This window comes from Macaca fascicularis, chromosome 7 (assembly GCF_037993035.2).
Source record: "Macaca fascicularis isolate 582-1 chromosome 7, T2T-MFA8v1.1".
NCBI classification, from domain to species: domain Eukaryota; kingdom Metazoa; phylum Chordata; class Mammalia; order Primates; family Cercopithecidae; genus Macaca; species Macaca fascicularis.
Genome location: NC_088381.1, coordinates 51,063,613 through 51,084,314, shown reverse-complemented (window position 1 = coordinate 51,084,314; position 20,702 = coordinate 51,063,613). Strand labels below are relative to the sequence as shown.

General features: G+C 48.0%; 2 protein-coding genes and 1 pseudogene across 2 annotated transcripts; 1 reads left to right on the top strand and 2 right to left on the bottom strand.

Moving 5' to 3' along the window:
• The first annotated feature begins 327 nt into the window (after nucleotides 1-327).
• On the top strand, nucleotides 328-9,682 carry LOC102140556 (golgin subfamily A member 6C-like). The gene is made up of 16 exons (XM_065548169.2): nucleotides 328-649; nucleotides 1,501-1,539; nucleotides 1,805-1,855; nucleotides 1,956-2,037; nucleotides 2,137-2,243; nucleotides 3,283-3,369; nucleotides 3,477-3,584; nucleotides 3,778-3,865; nucleotides 4,252-4,757; nucleotides 5,033-5,101; nucleotides 6,439-6,514; nucleotides 6,945-7,036; nucleotides 7,591-7,693; nucleotides 7,776-7,894; nucleotides 7,985-8,138; nucleotides 8,225-9,682. Exons 1-16 carry the CDS (start codon nucleotides 467-469, stop codon nucleotides 8,437-8,439), a joined length of 2,079 nt encoding a protein of 692 aa, XP_065404241.2. The 5' UTR covers nucleotides 328-466; the 3' UTR covers nucleotides 8,440-9,682.
• A 1,772-nt stretch (nucleotides 9,683-11,454) lies between these two features.
• Nucleotides 11,455-12,038, bottom strand: LOC135971844 (putative HIG1 domain family member 2B). The gene is given in 2 exon segments (XM_065548168.2): nucleotides 11,455-11,966; nucleotides 11,969-12,038. Coding segments are annotated over 2 exon segments (303 nt in total). The 3' UTR covers nucleotides 11,455-11,733.
• A 5,866-nt stretch (nucleotides 12,039-17,904) lies between these two features.
• Nucleotides 17,905-19,042, bottom strand: LOC135971695 (small nuclear ribonucleoprotein F-like; annotated as a pseudogene).
• Nucleotides 19,043-20,702: the final 1,660 nt, after the last annotated feature.

Below are 20,702 nucleotides of genomic sequence, written 5' to 3'. Positions count from 1 at the left end.
CTCACTCTGTCACCCAGACTGGAGAACGGTGGTGCAGTCTTGGCTCACTACAACCTCTGCCTCTGGGGTTCAAGTGATTCCCTTGCCTTAGCCTCCTGAGTAGCTGGGATTACAGGCATCTGCCACCATGCCAGGCTAATCTTCATATTTTTAGTAGAGATGGAGTTTCACCATGTAGACCAGGCTGGTCTCGAGCTCCTGACCTCAAGGGATCCAACCACCTCCGCCTCCCAATGTGCTGGGATTACATGCGTGAGTCACTGTGCCCAGCCCCTTGCTGTTTTTTTTTACTTTCTCGATATCCATAACTGTAACCCATGTAAATTTTTTTTTTTTTTTAATTTCTATTACCTCTGCATCATCTGCTACCCTGAAGGGTCTGGAGGTAAGATGCCCTGGGCCGAGGTGCAGTGACCCTGCAGGCCAGCCCTCCAACCTCCTCTCACGGCAGGGGCTGCGTGCCCCTATGCCAGCTGAGACAGCCCACACACACACCAGCCCTAATGATTGTTCTCTCTACTTCTCCCCGCAATCATCCTTCAACTCCTCCTCTCTGCGTGCGCCTCAGAGCCGGTACCAAGAACTGGAAGTAGCCTTGGACTCAAGCTCCGCAACAATCAATCAACTAAATGAAAACATAGAATCACTGGTAAGAGTCCAGTGGGGTCCCTGATTCCACGCTGCCAATCCTGGGTTTTAGTTTCCTTTTGGGGCTCTGAAGAAAGGGGCTGAGGGCCCCTGGTCCAAAGGGCAGATAGGGAGCTGAAGCACCCAGGCCTCACCTGGGGGGACCCCAGAGTAAGGAGCATGCAGCATGGCTCTTCTGTCACTGTCCTCTTTGCTGACTCTCTGCTTCAGACATCCCTGCTCCAGTCCTTGCCACACATGGCCTGGGGTTGTCACCTCTCAGGAAAGTGAGGGTTGTCAGGGGCCCCGTATTTCTGCCCTGACTCAGTCCCTAAGTTGCTCTTTGAGTCTGGACAAGCCACCTCTCCTCCTTGGGCTCGTGTTTCCAGAGGAGGTAGAGAGTATCAAAGATCTCTTTAAGCTCCGACAGTCCGAGATTAAAATGCCCCTAGAATGGAAATCTCAGGGCCAAGGGCTACCGTCTGTCCTTTTCTATCCTGTATATCTGCTGTGAAGACCCGTACCTGGCCTGTATGTGCTCAGTAAATGTTTGTCAAATGAACACATCTTTCTAAATCACAAGCTGGCGGAAGGGTGGGCCTTTCTCAAACTCCGTCTCTAGAGGTTTATGTTACTGTCCTTTTGAGAGAATCCAGATTCAGACTTTGAGTTCTGTGGCTGTGGGCAAAAACCAACAAAGACCCAAATCCTCTGTCTTTGGGAGCTTGAGGAGAGTTGATCAGTTCGTGTTGCCATTGGGTCTGAGAAGTTTGCCTTTAAAATCCATTCCTGGTCCCTGCCTACAACTTCCAGGCTTGGGCAATAGAGTTGAGGGGGCCCCCCTCAGTCACCTGAATTTGACTCTCCCCACAGAAACAACAGAAGAAACAAGTGGAACATCAGCTGGAAGAAGTAACGTGATTTCTTTGTTTGCACACAACATGACTGCTGGGTTTGGGGGACACTCAGATGTAGAGGCGCCAGTCTCGTCTCACCCACTCCCAGCCTGGGGAAGAAGACTCACCCCTCAGATTCCACCCCATACCCACAGGGTCCCTGATAACCTGGTCCCATGGGTGTGCCTGTCCTGGGGCATTGGTGGCATGCTGGGGGCATGTCTCTTGCTGTGCCATCTCTGCCTCCCCCGGGTAAGAGCTCTGTCTTCCTCTTCCTACAGGAAAAGAAAGCAAACAATGACATACACAAAGCACAGACGGAGCAGCTAGAGGTGAGTGGAGGGTGGGGAGTTTTCTCCTGTCCTCCGGAGAATGTTTCTTTCCGTCTCTTTCAGCACTTGCTTGGCTTTTCTCCCAAACGTTCAATTCCAGACAATCCACATCCTCACATTGGAAAAGGCAGACTTGAAGACCACCCTTTACCATACTAAACGTGCCGCCAGACACTTCGAAGGTGGGAATCTGGGCATCCCATCATCCTTCACCCTGGCACTTTGACACTGGCACTTTAGGGGGACTCCTTTGGGCTCCATCTCAACCTCTGTCATTACAGAAGAGTCCAAGGATCTGGCCGGCCGCCTGCAATCCTCCTTACAGCGTATTCAAGAATTGGAGCGGGCTCTCTCTGCTGTGTGTACACAGCAGCGGGAAGAGGACAGGGTGAGTCCAACCAGCTGCCCCGTCCCCTGGCATCCTGGCTTCCCAGATGGAGGAGTGAGCCTAAAGGTCCCTTCTGCAGGATGCAGTGTCCTGCCCAGAAGGCAGCATGCTCATTTCTCGCTGCTTTTGTGTGTGGTTGTTAGAGGCAGCCTGGGGCTGAGTCAGCTGCTGTGGGTGAGTTGGGGGCACTGTGGGGAGCGAACACTGGATGCAGAACATGGAGGCCAAGTGCTTGCCCTGCCGTTACCTGGCTGTGTCCTTGGCCAAGTTCCAGGTGGGGTATCGGGTACTTGTACTGTGAAGGTACAGAAGAGTACCTTTAGTATGTCACCATTTCTGTAGAGAGAGGAAAGATGTGTGTGTGTGTGTGTGTGTGTGTGTGTATACTATGATAATATACATAAAACATGTCTGTTAGTGTAAGCATTCATTAAAAAACTCAGGAGAGAGTAACAGGGTGACTGGGAGACACTTCCCTTCTGTACCTTCTGAGTTTTGAACTATGCGAATGTATCACCCTTTCAAAAAGTGAACAAAAGATTAATTTCCCCCTTTCTATCTGTGCCCCCACCCATAGCAAGAAAAAATGGGCTTAGAGAATCAGATCCACCTGGGTGTTCAAATCTCAGCTCTGTCTCAGTGATCTTAGGCAAACACTTAACCTCAAACACTCCATGATTTTCATCTACGCAATACAGGTTACCCTAAGAACTGTCTCATATGATGCTTGTGAGGATTAAATGGGATTGTTAGCATGGTACCTGGTAAAGCACTCCATAAAGTTTCAAACAGTGGTAGTAGTAATAGAAATAACCATTGCATTACTATCTGATCTCTCTTGGCCTCCATTAGCCAGCTGTAAATTCAATCTCTTTCCTTGTCCCTTCCAACTCTACTGAGTTCTTTTAAAAAGCAGGCCACAGGCTTGGAAATGCCTTGATCTTTACTGACCGAGTTGTATATTGAGCCTAGCCCTAGCCCTTTTAAGGGGCACTGCCCGGGCGACCCACATCAAAACTTCTCACTCTTCACCATCCAGTCCTCGAGCCGCAGTGAAGCAGTCCTCCAGCGGCAGTTCCGGCAGACCTTAAAGGAGCGGGCACTGCTGAACGCACACGTGACACAAGTGAGGCTTTGCAGAGGGAAGGATGTGGAAGGAAGATGACCCCAGGTGACCAGGAGCAGGTGAGGACCAGCGACAGCCCTTCCTCACTTCTGTGCCCATTCCTGCAGGTGACAGAGTCATTGAAACAAGTCAAGCTGGAGAGAGACGAATATGCTGAACATATAAAAGGAGAGAGGGCCCGGTGGCAGGAGAGGATGCGGAAAATGTCGGTGGAGGTGAGACCTGAGCCTTCAGCTCCCACCTTACATGGGTCACTGGGTCTTTCTGGGCATCTGTAACATGGGACTAGTACAGCCAGAGGTGGTCGTGGATCTGGGCTTTGTGGAGGTGGGGGCAGAGAGGGAGATGGTAGCCTGTCCAGTCACCAGCCCCTCTCTCCAGGACCCTTTCCCCCTGTGCTTTGGACAGGCTCGCACATTGAAGGAGGAGAAGATGCGTGACATACATCGGATACAGGAGCTGGAGAGGAGCTTGTCCGAAATCAAACCCCAGATGGGTAAGATGGGGCTGGTGTGACCTGGCAGCAGGACGGGCATCAGAGGGCTGTGGGGTGGCTTAGGATGCCCCAGGGAGGTGGGTAGATGGAAGGGCTTTGAGGCAGAGGGAACGAGGTCTGTGCAGGGTTCAGGAAGTCTTGTCATCTCCATGAGCCTCAGGGTCCCCATCAGCAAAGAGGGAGGAGTGCCCATTGTCAGCCACCCACGGTGCTATCTGACATGGCTGGGAAATTGGCTTCCATCGGGTGCAAGGAATCATTAGCAGTGAGGCCAAGTTTGGGAAGCCTGAGAGGAGCTGTGCATCAAGAGGAGGCTTGGTTTTTTTTGGTGGGGGAGGGGTGGGAGGGGAAATCCAGAGGCCCTCATTGTCTGATTCCTTTCTCAGCTGAGCCCCCATCCCCAGCGCCCCCAGCAGGGCCCTCTGACGTGGAGCAGCTACAAGATGAGGCCAAACACCTGAGGAAGGAGGTGGAGAGTTTGGTGGAAAAACTCCAATCCCAGGTGGAAAACAACCAGGCCTTGAATCTCCTGAGCAAGGAGCAAAAGGAGAGGCTTCAGGAGCAGGAGGAGAGGCTCCGGGAGCAGGAGGAGAGGAGGCTTCGGGAGCAGGAGGGGCTGTGTGAGCAAAAGGAGAGGCTTCAGGAGCAGGGTGAGAGGCTGCGAAAGCAGGAAGAGAGGCTGCAAAAGCAGGAAGAGAGACTGCGAATGGAAGAGGAGAGGCTGCAAAAGCAGGAGAAGAGGCTGTGGGATCAGGAAGAGAGGCTGTGGGAGAAGGAGGAGAGGCTACGAAAGCAGGAGGAGAGGCTGCGAATGCAGGAGAGGCTCGCACTCTCCCAGAACCACAAGCTCGACAAGCAGCTGGCCGAGCCACAGTGCGGCTTCAAAGATCTGGTGGGTTGCCCCACCTGGGGAGGCTGCCCTCATCCCTAGCCCTCCAGGCCTTTGTTTCCCCACCTGTAAAATGGGGCAGAGTAACCCTCACATGACATGGTACTTCGAAAGGCACCTGTGAGCCAGAGCTCATCAGGCCCTGCTCTGATGCCTGTGGGGGAGAGGGGATGATTTTTCTAACCTGCCTCCACCTTCCTGGTGACCCGGGAGACAGACACCAAGTTCAGCGTTCTCCAGCTGCAGTGGATGGCCACTGATTGCTTCTCTCTGTCCAGAACAACGAGAACAAGAGTGCACTGCAGTTGGAGCAGCAAGTAAAGGAGCTGCAGGAGAAGCTGAGTGAGGTGAAGGAGACGGTAACCTCTGCCCCATTTAAGATGGGCCGGGAGGCGGGCACCAGCCTCTGGGGAGGGGCGGTCCCAGGCCAAAGGCAGCTCTAGCTGGAGGGAAGGTGACCTCAGCACCCTGCAGGGTAGCCCTATACCTGTTTCTTGCTTCCTGCCCTCTGATTTTAGAGGTGGGTAGCCCTGGGCTTCTCCCAGATCTCGACATCATCATTCCAGCTAGAGGCGTGGAGCCCCCCAATCATAGGGGAAGAGACTGGTATAAGAGGTTCCTTATTCCCGGGGTGGTAGCTCATACCTGTAATCCCAGAATTTTGGGAGGCTGAGGCAGGAGAAACACTTGAGGTCAGGAGTTTGAGAACAGCCTGGCCAACATGGCGAAACCTCATCTCTACTAAAATTATAACAACAAAAAATTAGCCAGGCATGGTGGCACATGCCAGTAATCCCAGCTACTCAGGAGGCTGAGCCATGAGAATCACTTGAGCGTGGGAGGTGGAGGTTGCAGTGAGCTAAGATTGCACCACTGCACTCCAGCCTCAGCCACAGAGTGACACTGTCTCAAAACAAAACAAAACAAAACAAAAAACCCCCCTTAGATTCAAACTGGATTCGAGCCTTGGTTTCTCTGGTCAGCATTCAATTACTTTTCATCTCTAAGTCTCTGTTTCTTTAACTTCAAAAGGAAGTTAGCATTCTCCTTGCAGAGGTGCTGTGGATTAAATGAGAGAATACATGAAAGCATTAGGCTTGTAGCACACTTAGCAGATGGTGGTTGGCTCCCTCTGCTTTTCCACCAGTCTGTGGCCTACAGTTTAAATGGTGGGAAGAAGGACCCAAATAAATGATATTTGAGGCTGGGGAAGGAGGCATAGGGTTCTAGGCAAGGGAGGAAGTTTCTTAGGCCTGGAGCAATGGGCCAGGGGCCCAGGCAGGTGACAGAGCCCCACAGTGCCCTCACTACCCTATTAATGGGCCCAGAATCTGGAAGCCAGCCACCACGTGCCCTCATGCCCAGGGCCTTCCTGCAGCTGGAGCTGAAGAGCCAAGGATCTCAGAGCCTGCGCAGCAGTGAGACTAGTACCTGGGTCACCTGCAGCAGTACGTGGCCCCCTATCAGCAGCTGACCTCTGAGAAGGAGGTGCTGCACAGGGAGTTACTGCTGCAGACCCAGCTCATGGACCAACTGCAGCAGCAGGAAACTCGGGGCAAAGCAGTGGCTGAGATGGCCCAGCAAATCTGCAGGAGACCCAGGGGAGGGAGTTGCTGAGGACAGGGCCCCAAGGGGGACGACCTGGCATCCTCCGTGCCTTCTCACTCATTTTCCATTCCCTTAGGAGTACCTAGAAGCTGCCAGCCAGCAGAATCGACACCTAGAGGCCCAGTTGAGCCTCATGGCTCTCCCTGGAGAAGGTACAGGAGACCACTCAGGGGAAGAGGAGACAGCCCCAGGAGGAAGGGGGGACTGTCAGCAGCACAAGATGGAAGGGTTGGAAGAGACCTTTAGAAGAGCTGGTCATTATGCCAACCGGGTGTCTGCAATAAACTCAGCATGAATATGGTGACCTACTGGGAGCAGGGGGCCACCGGGTTGCCTAAGGATGAGTGAACTGGCCCAGATCAGAAAGGGAGCAGTTCAGAACTCCCACACTGACCGGTAGTGGGACTGTGTCTGGGCAATATAGCAAGATCTTGGTTCTTAAAAGGAAAAATAAAGAACAGCAGCTCATTCCCCTCTGGGGAGGGGCTGGCTCAGGGTTACACAGTGAGGGTGGGGAGAAGTGGGTCCGCAATACCTCCCTAGTTGGGTTGTCTGAGGACCCCTGTGGCCACCTCCCCACAGGAGATGAAGGAGGACATCTGGACGGTGAGGAGGAGGAGGCGCCTCAGCTGATGCCAAGCATCCCAAAGGACCTGGAGAGCCAGGAGGCCATGGTGAGTCTGACTGTCCCTGCCCCACTTTGCCACCTTCCTCCGTGGTCCCTCCCAGACCCCCTTATGCTCTAGGTTTCCCCGCCTTCTGATTTCTCTGGATCCTCACCCCTTCCAGGCAGTGGTCAGACACCACTTCACCTGTGACCAACAGGTGCACTCTCTGAGACCCCAGGGAAGGGACTGTGCTCCACCTCCCTGCCCCATTTGTTCTGTGTATGCCCCTACAAGAATACTCAGCTCTTGCCTTCATGTGGCATTTTCAACTCCACTGGAGCCACTGCCCAGGAGGAGCAGGCACGGCTATGTGGGCAGCGGAAGGTGCAAAGGCTGTGTTGCCTGCACCTGGCTCACCTGGTGGCCTCGACGTGGAAGCACCAGAGGCTGAGGCCCCGGTCCCAGGGACTGGGGGTGAGTTTGTGTGTGGGGAGACCTACCGGGCCCTGCAGGGGGCCATGGAGAAGCTGAAGGTGAGCGAGTCCTGGCATGGGCCAAGAAAAGTGGGGGCAGGAAGGACAGGTCACTCCCGGAATGTGACCCCATTATTTTGTCTCCAGAGCAGCTTTATGGACCTCCCGAAGGAGAAGGCAGACGGGAAGGAGCAGGTGGAAAAACGAGAGCTTGGATTCATCCAGCTCTCTGGAGCAAGAGAGGGCATGAGTAAGCAGGAGGCCAGGGCATGGCATGGGGAGCTGCGGGGCCGTCAGAGGGGCCCCAGTGTCTGAGCCCTGTCCTCTCGCAGGAGAGTATATGAGAGCCATGGGGCAGAGAGTCACCATATATGAGAGCCATGGGGCAGTGCCAAACACACGGCACCAAGAGGACATCATCAGGCTGGCTCAGAAGGAGGAGGAGATGAAGGTAGAGGGCATGCAATATCTCTATGGGGGTGGGGTGGGCATTGGCGCTGGTGCCGGCTCAGTCATGGCAGCTGAGCACCCCTCCCTGCAGGTGAAGCTGCTGGAAATGCAGGAGCCGGTGTTACTGCTCATGGGCCACCACGAGGGGCATGACAAATTCCTCCCCACTGCACAGAACTCTGCTGAGGAGCCTGCTCCAGGGGCCCCAGCCCCCCAGGAGCTTGGGGCTGCGGAGGAGCAGGGTGGTGAGTAGCGCCCTCAGGCGGGGTGGGCAGGCAGGAGCAGGGGAGGCTCGCACTGTGCTCAGACCCCCGCCTCCCTCTCTCCGAAGATCTTTGTGAGGTGAGCCTGGCCGACAGCGTGGAGCCTGCAGCGGGAGAGGCCAGGGAGGGTTCTCCCCGTGGCAACCCCACCGCAGAGAAGATCGTGCAGCTGCTTCCTGTAATGCAGGACACCCAGGAGCACCCAGGCTTGGCCAGCAAACCCTGCGTCCCTTTCTTTTACCGGGCAGCGGAGAACAGGGAGATCAACATCATCATCATCTGAGAGCTGGTCAAGAAATTGAAAACAACAACAACGAAATGTGGTTAATCTCCTACGCAATTCATTTACTTCATTTGAATGTTAGAGCCCCTCATGTTTATTTGTGTTTCTAATTTAGAGTTTAAATTTATTTATAAAAAGTTAAGGGAGAGGGCTCTTTCCCTGATGTTCACTCTGGCATCCTTTAGCATTTTTGTTTTTTTATCTGATAATTGTAAGTTATTCGCATGCGTATCGAGTTTGCCATCGGGTGGTGGGAGTTCAAACAAAAAGACCCCCTATTTGTACAAAACTATTCTTGCTGGTTTGGAATAGGCTGCCATGCTTTTTTTAAATGTTATTGCAGCATGTATCTTCTTTACAGAATTCAGATAAAATTTGCTTATGTTCTGCTATTATGTTTGATTGAATCCTAATCACAGTGAGCTCTTCATTAGCTCAATATGTGGTTTGCCCTCAAATGCGCACTGTTTCTTACTTTGTAATATGCCCCTGTGAGCACTGACATTTAGAGTTGTTTATAGGCCGAGAACTGGAAACAGCTTTCCCCCTATTTTCTGTGTATTGGGGATGGGAGTAATAATATTTTGGGGAGCTTTTTAAATCTCACAGAAGAGGAAAGTGGCCTGCTCTGGCAGGTGTGTGCAGGATAGAGTGTGTTTCATTTGTTCTGGTGCCAGGAATGAGCGCGGTACTATGGTAGTTCCCTTAGGATTTGTACGTGCTCTGGGCTCCTGAAGATATCACAGCATGAGCTGCAGCAGTTGGACTCTTTCTCAGTGACCTAAAAGGGATTATTTCTGAGGAATGACAGGCTCCCGTCATTGACTGTGGATGTGGAAAATCTTTTCTAGCTTAGAGCCTTTATATCCACAATACTTTAAAGTCAGAGTTCATATTACCTGTTTTAATCACAGGACTACAAGTCCCAGTATGCAAAAGGGCACTGGTTGGCATTCTTCTTACTGTATTTAGTAAAGATCATAAGAAATCCTTTCAGAGTTTAAATGTCCCTGGAACAGGCATACAGGCTCTAGTCAAGAATGAATTCGAGTGAAGGAAAGCTGTGTGACACCTGGCATTCCTCTATGTTCATGGAGCTTCTTTGAGGCTAGAAGATTGATTTTACCATCTAGACCTCTCTGGCTAATACCTGTTCTTTATTGATTACTCTGACATAGGAATTTACTTATTTTCCTTGAATGGAAAACATTGTAAAAACAATAACAACCATTATTAAAACCAATATATATGAGAGTACTTAGTTGAAACAAAAAGGAGATTTAGTAGACAGTATTACACTACATTTGAAAATCAAGGGGAAGTTTATGCAACTTAAAATGTTTACAAGCTGCTGTGCAATCTACTGTTTGTGAAGCTCAAAGTATTATGAGGAAAAGTGTCTATACCATCACAGAGTTATGTCTCCTCACAAAGTTCTTTACGAAGAGTGAAATATGTTTTTATACCTCTCGGTTTCAGTTAGAGGCATATTTTGTGCCCTATTTATGTTAATGTGTCGTACATGATGAATGAATTCTTTCAGTCATACATTGCCTAAATCATAACTTAGAGGTTGCGATGAGCCGAGATCATACCACTGCACTCCAGCCTGGGCAAAAAAAGTAAACTCCATTTCAAAAAAAAAAAAAAAAAAACAATAATAATAATAGAAATCAAAGTGTATAGATTATAATATACCACAGACAGGCGGGACGCAGTGGCTCATGCCTGTAATCCCAGCACTTTGGGAGGCCGAGGCAGGTGGATCACCTGAGGTCAGGAGTTCGAGATCAGTCTGGTCAATATGGTGAAACCCTGTCTCTACTAAAAATACAAAAATTAGCTGGGCATGGTGGTGGGTGACTGTAATCCCAGCTACTTGGGAGGCTGAAGCAGGAGAATAGCTTGAACCTGGGAGGTGGAGATTGCAGTGAGCTGAGATCATGCCATTGCACTCCAGCCTGGGGGACAAGAACAAAACTGTCAAAAAAAGAAGAAGGAAGGAAGGAAGGAAGGAAAAGAAAGAGGGAGGGAGGGAAGGAAGGAAGGAAGAGAAAGAAAGAGGGAAGGAAGGAAGGAAGAGAAAGAAAGAGGGAAGGAAGGAAGGAAGGGAGACCATATTCATACTAGTAGCTGCTTATGACTAATACAAGGACGAGGGTTAGAAGGGATTCCCACTTTATAATACATTCTTTCTTTTATATAATAATAATAATAATAATAAAGACAGCCAGGCACAGTATCTCATGCCTGTAAACCTAGTGCTTTGGGAGGCTGAGGTGGGAGGATCATTTGAGCCCAGGAATTCAAGACCAGCCTGGGCCACAGAGCAAGACTCCATCTCTCCAAAAATTTTAAAACAATTAGCCAGGTATGGTAGCCTGTGCCTCTAGTCCCAGTTACTAGGGAGGCTAAGGCAAGAAAATCATGTGAGCCCAGGAGGTCGAGGCTGCGGTGAGCTATGACAGTGCCACTGCACCTGCACTCCAGCCTGGGTGACAGAGTGAGACCTTGTCTCTCTTTAAAAAAAAAAGTGAAGCAAATATAACAAAATATTAACAACAGTCAGCGTTGATTCTGTGGTAGGAACATATTTGTTTGCAATATCATGCTCTGTACTTTTCTGTATCTTAAAAACCTTCCTGGCCAGGCGCGGTGGCTCATGCCTGTAATCCCAGCACTTTGGCAGGCCGAGGTGGGTGGATCATGAGGTCAGGAGTTCGAGACCAGCCTGGCCAACGTGGTGAAACCCCATCTCTACTAAAGATACAAAAAATTAGCCGGAGGTGATGCTGCGTGTCTGTAATCCCAGCTTCTTGGGAGACTGAGGGAGGAGAATTGCTTGAATCCAGGAGGCAGAGGTTGCAGTGAGCCTACATTTTGCCATTGCACTTCAGCCTGGGTGACAGGGGGAGACTCCATCTCAAAGAAGAAAAAAAAAATCCCCCTTCCCATACGAATATGCCTAGTTAATAAAAGCAATCCTAAAAGATTACATACAGTATGTATGTAATTTTTTACTTTTTTTTTTTTTTTTTTTAGAGTTTAATAAGCAGGGGAGTGGAGGGGAGATGTGGCACAAATAGAAGTATGTAACATTCAAACAACAAAATCTGGGATTTTTGAAAAAATCTTTCAGTTACGGTTACACAAAGGGTCACTTCCTCCCCCAATGACACAGGGGCCTCTCAAAGGAGAGGAGGGAGTAAGTCCCATGGTAGGGCCACTGGTTGCTCCTGGATTTCGGAATGATTTCTGCAGAGGTTTCAAGACCCTGGGCTCAGGGTCGAGACTTCATAGTGGGGCAGCTAGACCCAGCAAGATGGCTGCGACGGTGAAGCCCTGGGCGGCGATCCAGGCATGCATCTTGAGCTGTAAGCACTGGCTGTTGCCCTGGTGGAAGCAGTAGAGGCCTTTGGTGAGGGCGGCCACCGTGCCCAGGCAACCTATGGGTACCACCATGTTCTCGCACGCCTTGCGAAGGAACCTTTCCTTGAAACCCTCTGGATTGCTGTAAACAGTGGGCTAAACCCCTCAATGACGGGAGGCTTCGATGATTCAAAGGGGGCCTCCAGAGTCACAGAGCCTGAAGTCGCCATGCCCAGGCCACAGTTGCAGGAGAAAATCCTTTTTCTAATTTTTTTTATTTTTGAGACGGAGTCTCGCTCTGTAGCCCAGGCTGGAGTGCAGTGATGCAACCTTAGCTTACTGAAACCTCTGCCTCCCTGGTCCCAGTTCAAGCAACTCTCCTGCTTCAGCCTCCTGAGTAGCTGGGATTATAGGAACGTGCCACCATGCCAGGCTAATTTTTGTATTTGTATTTTTACTAGAGACGGGGTTTCACCATGTTGGCCAGGCTGGTCTCGAACTCCTGACCTGATGATCCGCCCACCTCGACCTGCCAAAGTGCTGGGATTACAGGCGTGAGCCACCGCGCCCAGCCTACATGTTTTATATAATGTTATTTGATATAACAACTTGGAAAGGACAAAATTATAGAAATGGAGAATAGATTAGTGGCTGCAGGGGTTAGGAATGGGGAGGTGGTGGGAAGGAGGTATATGTTTATTAAAGGGTAACGAGAGGGAGGCTTGTGGTGATGGAACTCTTTATATCTTGACTATGATGACTGATACACAAAACCTACACGTGTGACAAAACTGCACAGAACTAAATACACACAAATGAAGGACAAGTGGGGGAGTCTAAATCAGATTGGTTGACTGTATCAATGTTAACATTCTGGCTGTGCTATTACACATTAGTTTTGGAAGATGTTACCATGGGATAACTGTAGAAAGGGTACATGTGATCTATTTATTATTTCTTATGACTGTAGGTGAATCTACAATTATCTCATAAGATAAAGGGCGTGGTGGCTCACACCTGTAATCCCAGCACTTTAGGAGGCCGAGGCAAGCAGATCACTTGAGGCCAGGAGTTTGAGACCAGCCTGGCCAACATGGTGAAAGCCCATCTCTACTAAAAATACAAAAATTAGCCAGGTGTGGTGGCACACTACTCAGGAACTACTCAGGAGGCTGAGGCAAGAGAATCGCTTGAACCCAGGAGGCGGAGGTTGCAGTGAGCCAAGATCACACCACTGCACTCCAGCCTGGGTGATGGAGTGAGACTCTGTCTCAACAACAACAACAAGACTGCAAGGGAATAAAGTTCTGTTTGGGAAAGAGATTGGATGTAAATAGGGGGTCTGGCAGCTGGGCGTGGTAGCTCACACCTATAATCCCAACACCTTGGAAAACTGAGGCAAGAGGATCACTTGAACCTAGGAGTTCGAGACCAGCTTGGGCAATATAGCGAGATTCTGTATCTATAAAAAATGAAAAAAATTAGCTGGGCACGGTAATGCATGCCTGCGGTCTCAAGTACTCAAGAGGCTGAGGCAAGAGGATCAATTGAGCATCCAGAAGTTGAGGCTACAGTGAGCCATAATCATGCCACTGCACTCCAGCCTGGGCAATAGGGCAAGATTGTGTCGCTAAAAATTAAAAAAAGAAAAGAAAAGAAAAAATAGAATATATAAAAGTAAATGAAAATTAAAAATAGGGGTCTGGAGCTGGTAGGGAAGAAACAGAGCTGTATGGGAGAATACTTTCCCTTGTTGATATGTGGTCTGTGTCCCCTTTTTCTCCTCTTATTTTCATTTGCATTCTTGCTCTGATTGACTTCCTTCTCAAGTGCCTCTTCTCTCTGACTTTCCCTGTCTCATGATTTTCCCTCTTTGCTTTGCTAAAAGACTCTATCCCTGCATCTTATTCAGAGCACACTGACTACACTGGACAGGATTTACAAGGGGGAAGAGGTACTCACAGAATCCTGGATTTCTGAAACACTTAAGCTACAAACGTAGGTGAATATCAGAGTCCAATAGTCACATATTATACAGAGGAAAACCGAAGTGCTGAGAAGGGAAATAACTTGTGTCACTCACAGAGGGAATTTTTGGTAAAGTTGGAATATGAACCTGGGACCCGCTAGGACAGCTTCCAAAAATTTTTTTTTTTTTTTTTAGAAGATTCTCACTCGTCACCCAGGCTGGAGTTTGGTGGCATGATCAAAACTCACAGTGGTCTTGACGTCCCAGGCTCAAGTGATCCTGCTGCCCTAGCCTCCCACGTAGCTAAGACTGCAGGAGTGTGCCACCATGCCTGGCTAATTTTTTTTGTATTTTCATTTTGTAGAGATGGGGTCTGGATATGTTCCCCATCTGGTCTCAAACTCCTGGACTCAAGTGGTCCTCCTACCTTGTGCTCCCAAAGTGCTGGGATTAGAGGTGTGAGCCATTGCGCCTAGCCCTAGTTTCTGTAATTTTCAACAGACGGAGCTCACTAGTTGGAGAGAAAGAGGTTCCTGGGGGCAATCAATTAAAACATAGAGAAATTAGAGCAACATGGTAAGAGAAATAATCTAACCAGGTGCAGTGGTTTGCGCCTGTAATCCTAACACTTGGGGAGTTCAAGGCAGGAGGATCACTTGAGCCTCGGAGTTTGAGACCAGCCTGGGCAATATGGCAAAACTCCATCTCTACAAAAAATAAAAAATTAGCTGAGCATGGTGGTGCATGCCTGTAGTCCCAGCTACTCAGGAGGCTGAGGTAGGAGGCTCTCTTGAGCCTAGGAATTTGAGGCTGCAATGAGCCATGATTGTGCCACTGCATTTCAGCCTGGGTGACAGAGCAAGAGACTCTGTCTCAAAAACAGAAAGAAAAGAAAGAAAAAGAAAAAGAAAAGAAAGAAAGGAAGAGAAAAAAAGAAAAAGAAAAGAGAAGGAAAGAAAGAGGGGAGCCGGGCTCAGTGGCTCATGCCTGTAATCCCAGCACTTTGGGAGGCCGAGGAGGGCAGATCACCTAAGATCAGGAGTTTGAGAGCAGCCTCGCTAACACGGTGAAACCTCGTCTTTACTAAAAATACAGAAAATTAACCGGGCGTGGTGGCACACGCCTGTAGTCCCAGCTACTAGGGAGGCTGAGGCAGGAGAATCATTTGAACCAAGGAGGCAGAGGTTGCAGTGAGCTGAGATTATGCCATTGCATTCCAGCCTGGACAACAAGAGCAAAACTCCATCTCAAAAAAAAAAAAAAAAAAGAGAGAGAGAGGGAGAAAGAAGAAGGAAAGAGGGAGGGAGGAAGAGGAAAGAAGGGAGGGAGGGAAAGATATAGTTATTAAGTAATTATGAGCCAGAGTTATAAACTAGCCAGATGGTTTTGTGATGGAATTTGGGTAGAATGAAAATCTCAAGAGGTTAAATTCCTAAGAGGCAACTCTTCTCTCTTACTAACTATGGATTATTTTAAATGCACCAGATACCCCTCCTCAGGATGTAATGTTATACCATAAATGCTATGGGGAGAAACTGCCCAAATGAACAGACCAGCGCTCACGCTGAGAACAGGAATAGGGAGTAGACTATTTTGAGCCTACCTTTTAAAAAAACACTTGCATTTTGGGAAAATATCAAAAAACATGTCCAACAGGGTTATCCTGTTGGTACCAAAGACCTTCAGAAATTTCAGAGCATAGGATGTTGGTAAGAAGCACCAAAGCAGAAAGCACCTCCTTCTGCATGCGAGAAACCATCATTTACGTGGGAGTGATGTTGGCTAACACAAGGAAGGGTCTCTGTTAAGCAAGTGAAGGGTGGAAGGAGCTGTTGCCAGAGCCCGCCAGAAGCATCCGGGTAAGCAGCTGCTGGCCCACACCTTTCCTACTTACATGGAACAGTGGAAAGTGCCAACAGAGTTCTCCCGGCGAATGTCTTCATATGCCTCATAGATTCCCTGCTTTTGCCTGGGCAAAATAGTCCATCAACCAAAGTTTAGGTTTTCTGCTCTTCTTCCCATTCTTACCCAGCCGGGGGAGTCTACAGCCTAATTCAGGTTTGACCTCAGTAGCTAGAGGAAATGTGGTTAAACAAAATAAAGAAGTTAGAAATGGTTAAACAAAGAAGTTAGAAGCTGATTTACCTTTAAAAATAACACACTTAAGTTCTTGTCTACAGTAAGCTTTATGGATTGAAAGTTATTCTGACTTCTCATCTCAACAGATATCCTACACATATCACACATCAGCATACATATATGCCTCTTAGAAAAGTTCTGCTATTAAAACTCGAAGGAAAAATGAGATCATGAATAAACTGAACATTAAAAAAATTTATCTTTCATAACTTTTCATTCAATCTAATATCTGTGTATGTATAATCATTTATTTTTTCATGTACTAATTCATCTATGTATTTACCAATCAATAAATATAATCTGATGTGCACTATGACAAATGAGGTCAAAAAAAAAAGGAGATACCCGGATGCACACAAGATATAAAGATGCAGGGCTGGGCACGGTGGCTCACGCCTGTAATTCCAGCAGGAAGGGTAGGCTGAGGCGGGCAGATCACCTGAGCTCAGGAGTTCAAGATCAGGCAGGCAAACATGGTGAAAACCCATCTCTACTAAAAATACGAAAACTTAGCTGGGTGTGGTTGCGGGTGCCTGTAATTCCAGCTACTCAGGAGGGTGAGCCTGAGGCACGAGACTCACTTGAACTCAGGTGGTGGAGGCTGCAGTGAGATCGTGCACTCCAGCCTGGATGACAGAGTGAAACTCTGTCTCAAAAAAAAAAAAAAAAAAGTGCTATATTGAGGACTGAGACCTGAGATAGTGAGAGACAGCGATGTACAACTTGAGTCACACTGTGGACTGACAGGATGGGAATAGCTAAGGGACTGTCTGAGGTGGGGGTGCCTGTCTGGTCCACTTGTTACTGCCTTGTTTATGTGACTTTGATAGTACTTAGCTTCTGTTGTTGATGCTCAGGGGGAGATACACCTAAACCACACAGACAGCATTCTTCTGAAAAGGAGAAGTTGCCAGGGAGTGCGGACCAGTAGTCTCAGTGGCCCTGTACCCTCCAAGCAGAAGTGTAGACTTCTTAGCTCTTCTTCCCTGTGACTGGCCTTCAGGTATAATTTCCAGTATATGGTTGCTTATAAATTCTATAGCTCAGGAGAATAAACAAGAGGCTCCTTTTCCAGAAAATCCAGTATTGGTCTTCCTCCTTTGGAGGCTTGGAGTCAGAACTCTCTTGTAGGCATGGTAGGATCCATGGAGGTGGCCACATCTTGCTTTCTTCAGTGAGTATTAGATCCCACAAGATGACCGCACAGCTAAACATAATTAAAACTTAGGTTTTATGATATTTGTTCCTTTCCTAAAAACCCTCAGTGACTCCTTATTATCCAGAGGGAGCATATAAGCTAAATAAATGTGAACTTTTTTCTCCAAGTAAAACATTCTCCCCAGTGAATAGAAAATCTTGTTTTCCTGTGTTACATTGAACCAAAATGGTTTTTTTTTTCTTTTTGAGACAGAGTCTTGCTCTGTCACCCAGGCTAGAGTGCAGTGGCACAATCTCGTCTCGCTGCAACCTCCACCTCCCGGGTTCAAGTGAGTCTCCTGCCTCAGTCTCCTGAGTAGCTGGGATTACAGGCGCCTGCCACCACGCCTGGCCAATTTTTGTGTTTTTAGTAGAGATGAGGTTTTGCTATGTTGGCCAGGCTGGTCTCAAACTCTGGACCTCAAGAGATCCATCCATCTGCCTCGGCCTCCTAAAGTGCTGGGATTACAGGGATGAGCCGCGCTTGGCCTCCTTTAAAATTGTTATTATTATTAATTATTATTATTATTGAGACAGAGTTTCCCTCTGTTGCCCAGGCAGGAGTGTAGTGGCGCCACCTTGATTATAGACGTAAGTCACTGGGCCTTGGGATTATAGACGCGAGTCACTGGGCCCAGCTTTTTTTTCCAGTTTTAAAGTATTATTTTTAATTATCCAAAATAAATGTGTAGTAAATACTCTTTTTATAAATCTTTGTTTTCTTGATTGCTTCCTTAGCATATAATTTCAGAAATAGAACTGATCAAAGGGTATGCACATTTTTAAGGATTTATAATGCCAGATGCCTTCCAAAAGATGTTAACAACTTATTGAACTGACAGTATATAAGGGTGCTATAAAGTAATTTATTTATTTGAAAAACAAATCTTTATTGTGTAGAAATATATATTTTAAAAATCCCCCAGGAAAGATGCTCTTCTCTCATTTCCCTATCCTCTTCCTCTTCTTCCACACCTCTGATATAAAGGACATTATTATGTCTTATTAAAACTTCATCCACACTGGGCATGGTGGCTCACGTCTATAATCCTGGCATTTTGGGAGGCCAAGGCAGGCAGATCACTTGAGGTCAGGAGTTTGAGACCAGCCTGGCCAACATGGTGAAATCCTGTCTCTACTAAAGACAGAACAATTAGCCAGGCATGGCGGCTGGCACTTGTAATCCCAGCTACTCTGGAGGCCGAGGTATGAGAATCACTTAAACCCGGAGGTTGCAGTGAGCCGAGATCGCACCACTGCACTCCAGCCTGGGTGATAGAGCCAGACTCTGTCTCAAAATGAGATAAAATGAAACAAAATGGAAACTTCATCCAGATGTCTAGACAACATGCATTATGTATTCTTCTGTATTTGCAAGTTACATGTTCATATAGCCATCTACAGATACCAGTTAGCCTTTGTAATCCATTCTCCACTTAAGTTTCACCGTTTACTGGCTTTTCAGTGAATCCCTTGAGGAAAGGTTTGGAATTGAGAGGTAAATCCTTTATAAGGAGAATGCTGCAGTCTATTTGCTATTCATCGATGACTAAACTGCCCCCTGGTCCTCCTGACTGCAGCAGGAACCCCCAGACAGTCATGCAAATGGACTAGGCCTGAGTCTGTAGTTCTTTGCTCTGAAAAAAGAGACATAATGGCTTCTACTTTCTAGTTCTCGTTTTGTGGAAATAATAGAGGAGTTTCTCTAGAATGGTTTTGGATCTGCTGGTTAAAGGGACCTTGGATATTTAGGCCCTGAAATAAATGGTTGCATCTTTGAAGGAAAAGGTGAAAGTAGTTTCTTATACTTTAGTGAAGAGGCCTTTGGAAAATTTTGTTCTAGATGTTGTGTATTCTCTGTAGAGGAGTGCTGGGAATTCCCCAAATCGGTAGAACTAACGGGTAACTGAAGAGAACAGGGAGTGACATGTCAGATTGAGAATCAGTCTTTTGAAAGTGGCAAAAAGACTGTGTAAAAAGAATAGGGTAGAAGATAAAAAGAATAGGGTAGAAGACATTAGATTCAATTCCTCTTTTTTTTTTTTTTTTTTTTTGAGACGGAGTCTTGCTCTGTCGCCCAGGCTGGAGTGCAGTGGCCGGATCTCAGCTCACTGCAAGCTCCGCCTCCCGGGTTTACGCCATTCTCCTGCCTCAGCCTCCCGAGTAGCTGGGACTACAGGCGCCCACCACCGCGCCCGGCTAATTTTTTGTATTTTTTTTTAGTAGAGACGGGGTTTCACTGTGTTAGCCAGGATGGTCTCGATCTCCTGACCTCGTGATCCGCCCGTCTCGGCCTCCCAAAGTGCTGAGATTACAGGCTTGAGCCACCGCGCCCGGCCTCAATTCCTCTTTTTATTTCATTTTTTTGATTCCTTGGGAATGATTTCTTCCTAGACTGTCAGTGTTGCATAGTAACCCCACCCATGAAGAGGACTGCAATACTGAAAAACTGCATGAAACTAAGCACTGTGGGTTGGGCAGGGTGGCTCACGCCTGTAATTCCAGCACTTTGGGAGGCCAAGGTGGCTGGATTGCTTGAGCTTAGGAGCTTGAGACTAGCCTAGGTAACAAGATGAAACCCTATCTGTACAAAAGATACAAAAATTAGCTGGGTGTGGTGGCATGAAGTTGTAGTCCCAGCTACTTGGGAGGCTGAGGTGGGAGGATCACTTGAGCCTGGGAGGTGGAGACTGCAGTGAGCTGTGATTGTCCCACTGAACTTGGGCAACAGAGCAAGATCCTGTCCCAAAAACAAAAAAACTAAGCACTGGGGATTAGAAATGAATATTTATTTATTTATTTATTTAGAGACAGAGTCTTGCTCTGTCTCCCAGGCTGGAGTGCAGTGGCAAGATCTCGGCTCACTTAGGCAAGGTGTTTAATCTCTGAAAAGTGGAGAATTTAGCAGCAGGCATGGTGACTGGTGCCTGTAATCCTAGCTCCTTGAGAGGATGAGGTGGAAGTGTTAAAGGTGGAGAGTGTCCAGATTATTGGTGTCTTGACAAAAGAATTGGAGAAAATGCACAAACAAAGCAAGGAACGGACAAAGGAATTTATTAAACATGAAAGTACACTCCACAGTGTGGCAGTGGGCCTGAGCTTAGAAGTTCAAGGGCTCTGTCACAGAATTTTGGGGAGTTTAAATACCCCCAGAGGATTCCATGGTTACTTCGGGTATGCCTTATGTAAATGGAGAAGATGAAGTAAAGTTACAAAGACATTTACGACCTATGCCCTATGGACAGAATATTTCCTGTTACAGCTGCAGTGTGAATCAGCCTTATGTTCCCTGCCTCCAGACCCTATTTTCCTGCCTCAGGAGGATTGCTTGAGCCTAGGAGTTCAAGTCCAGTCTGGACATCATAGTGAGACCTCTGTCTCTGAAAAAAAATTTTTGAGACAGAGTTTTTCTCTTGTTGCCCAGGCTGGAGTACAATGGCACGATCTCGGCTCACTGCAACCTCTGCCTCTTGGATTCAAGCACTTCTCCTGCCTCAGCCTCCCGAGTAGCTGGGATTACAGGAGCCAGCCACCACGCGCGTCTAAGTTTTTGTATTTTTAGTACAGACGGGGTTACACCATGTTGGCC

Coding starts and splice junctions, on each gene's coding strand:
- LOC102140556 (XM_065548169.2), top strand. CDS start 467: ATGCCAGCTGAGACAGCCCACACACACACCAGCCCTAATGATTGTTCT. Junction 7,037..7,590: donor TGGAGAGCCAGGAGGCCATG/GTGAGTCTGACT, acceptor TTTTGTCTCCAG/AGCAGCTTTATGGACCTCCC. Junction 7,895..7,984: donor AGAAGGAGGAGGAGATGAAG/GTAGAGGGCATG, acceptor CCCTCCCTGCAG/GTGAAGCTGCTGGAAATGCA.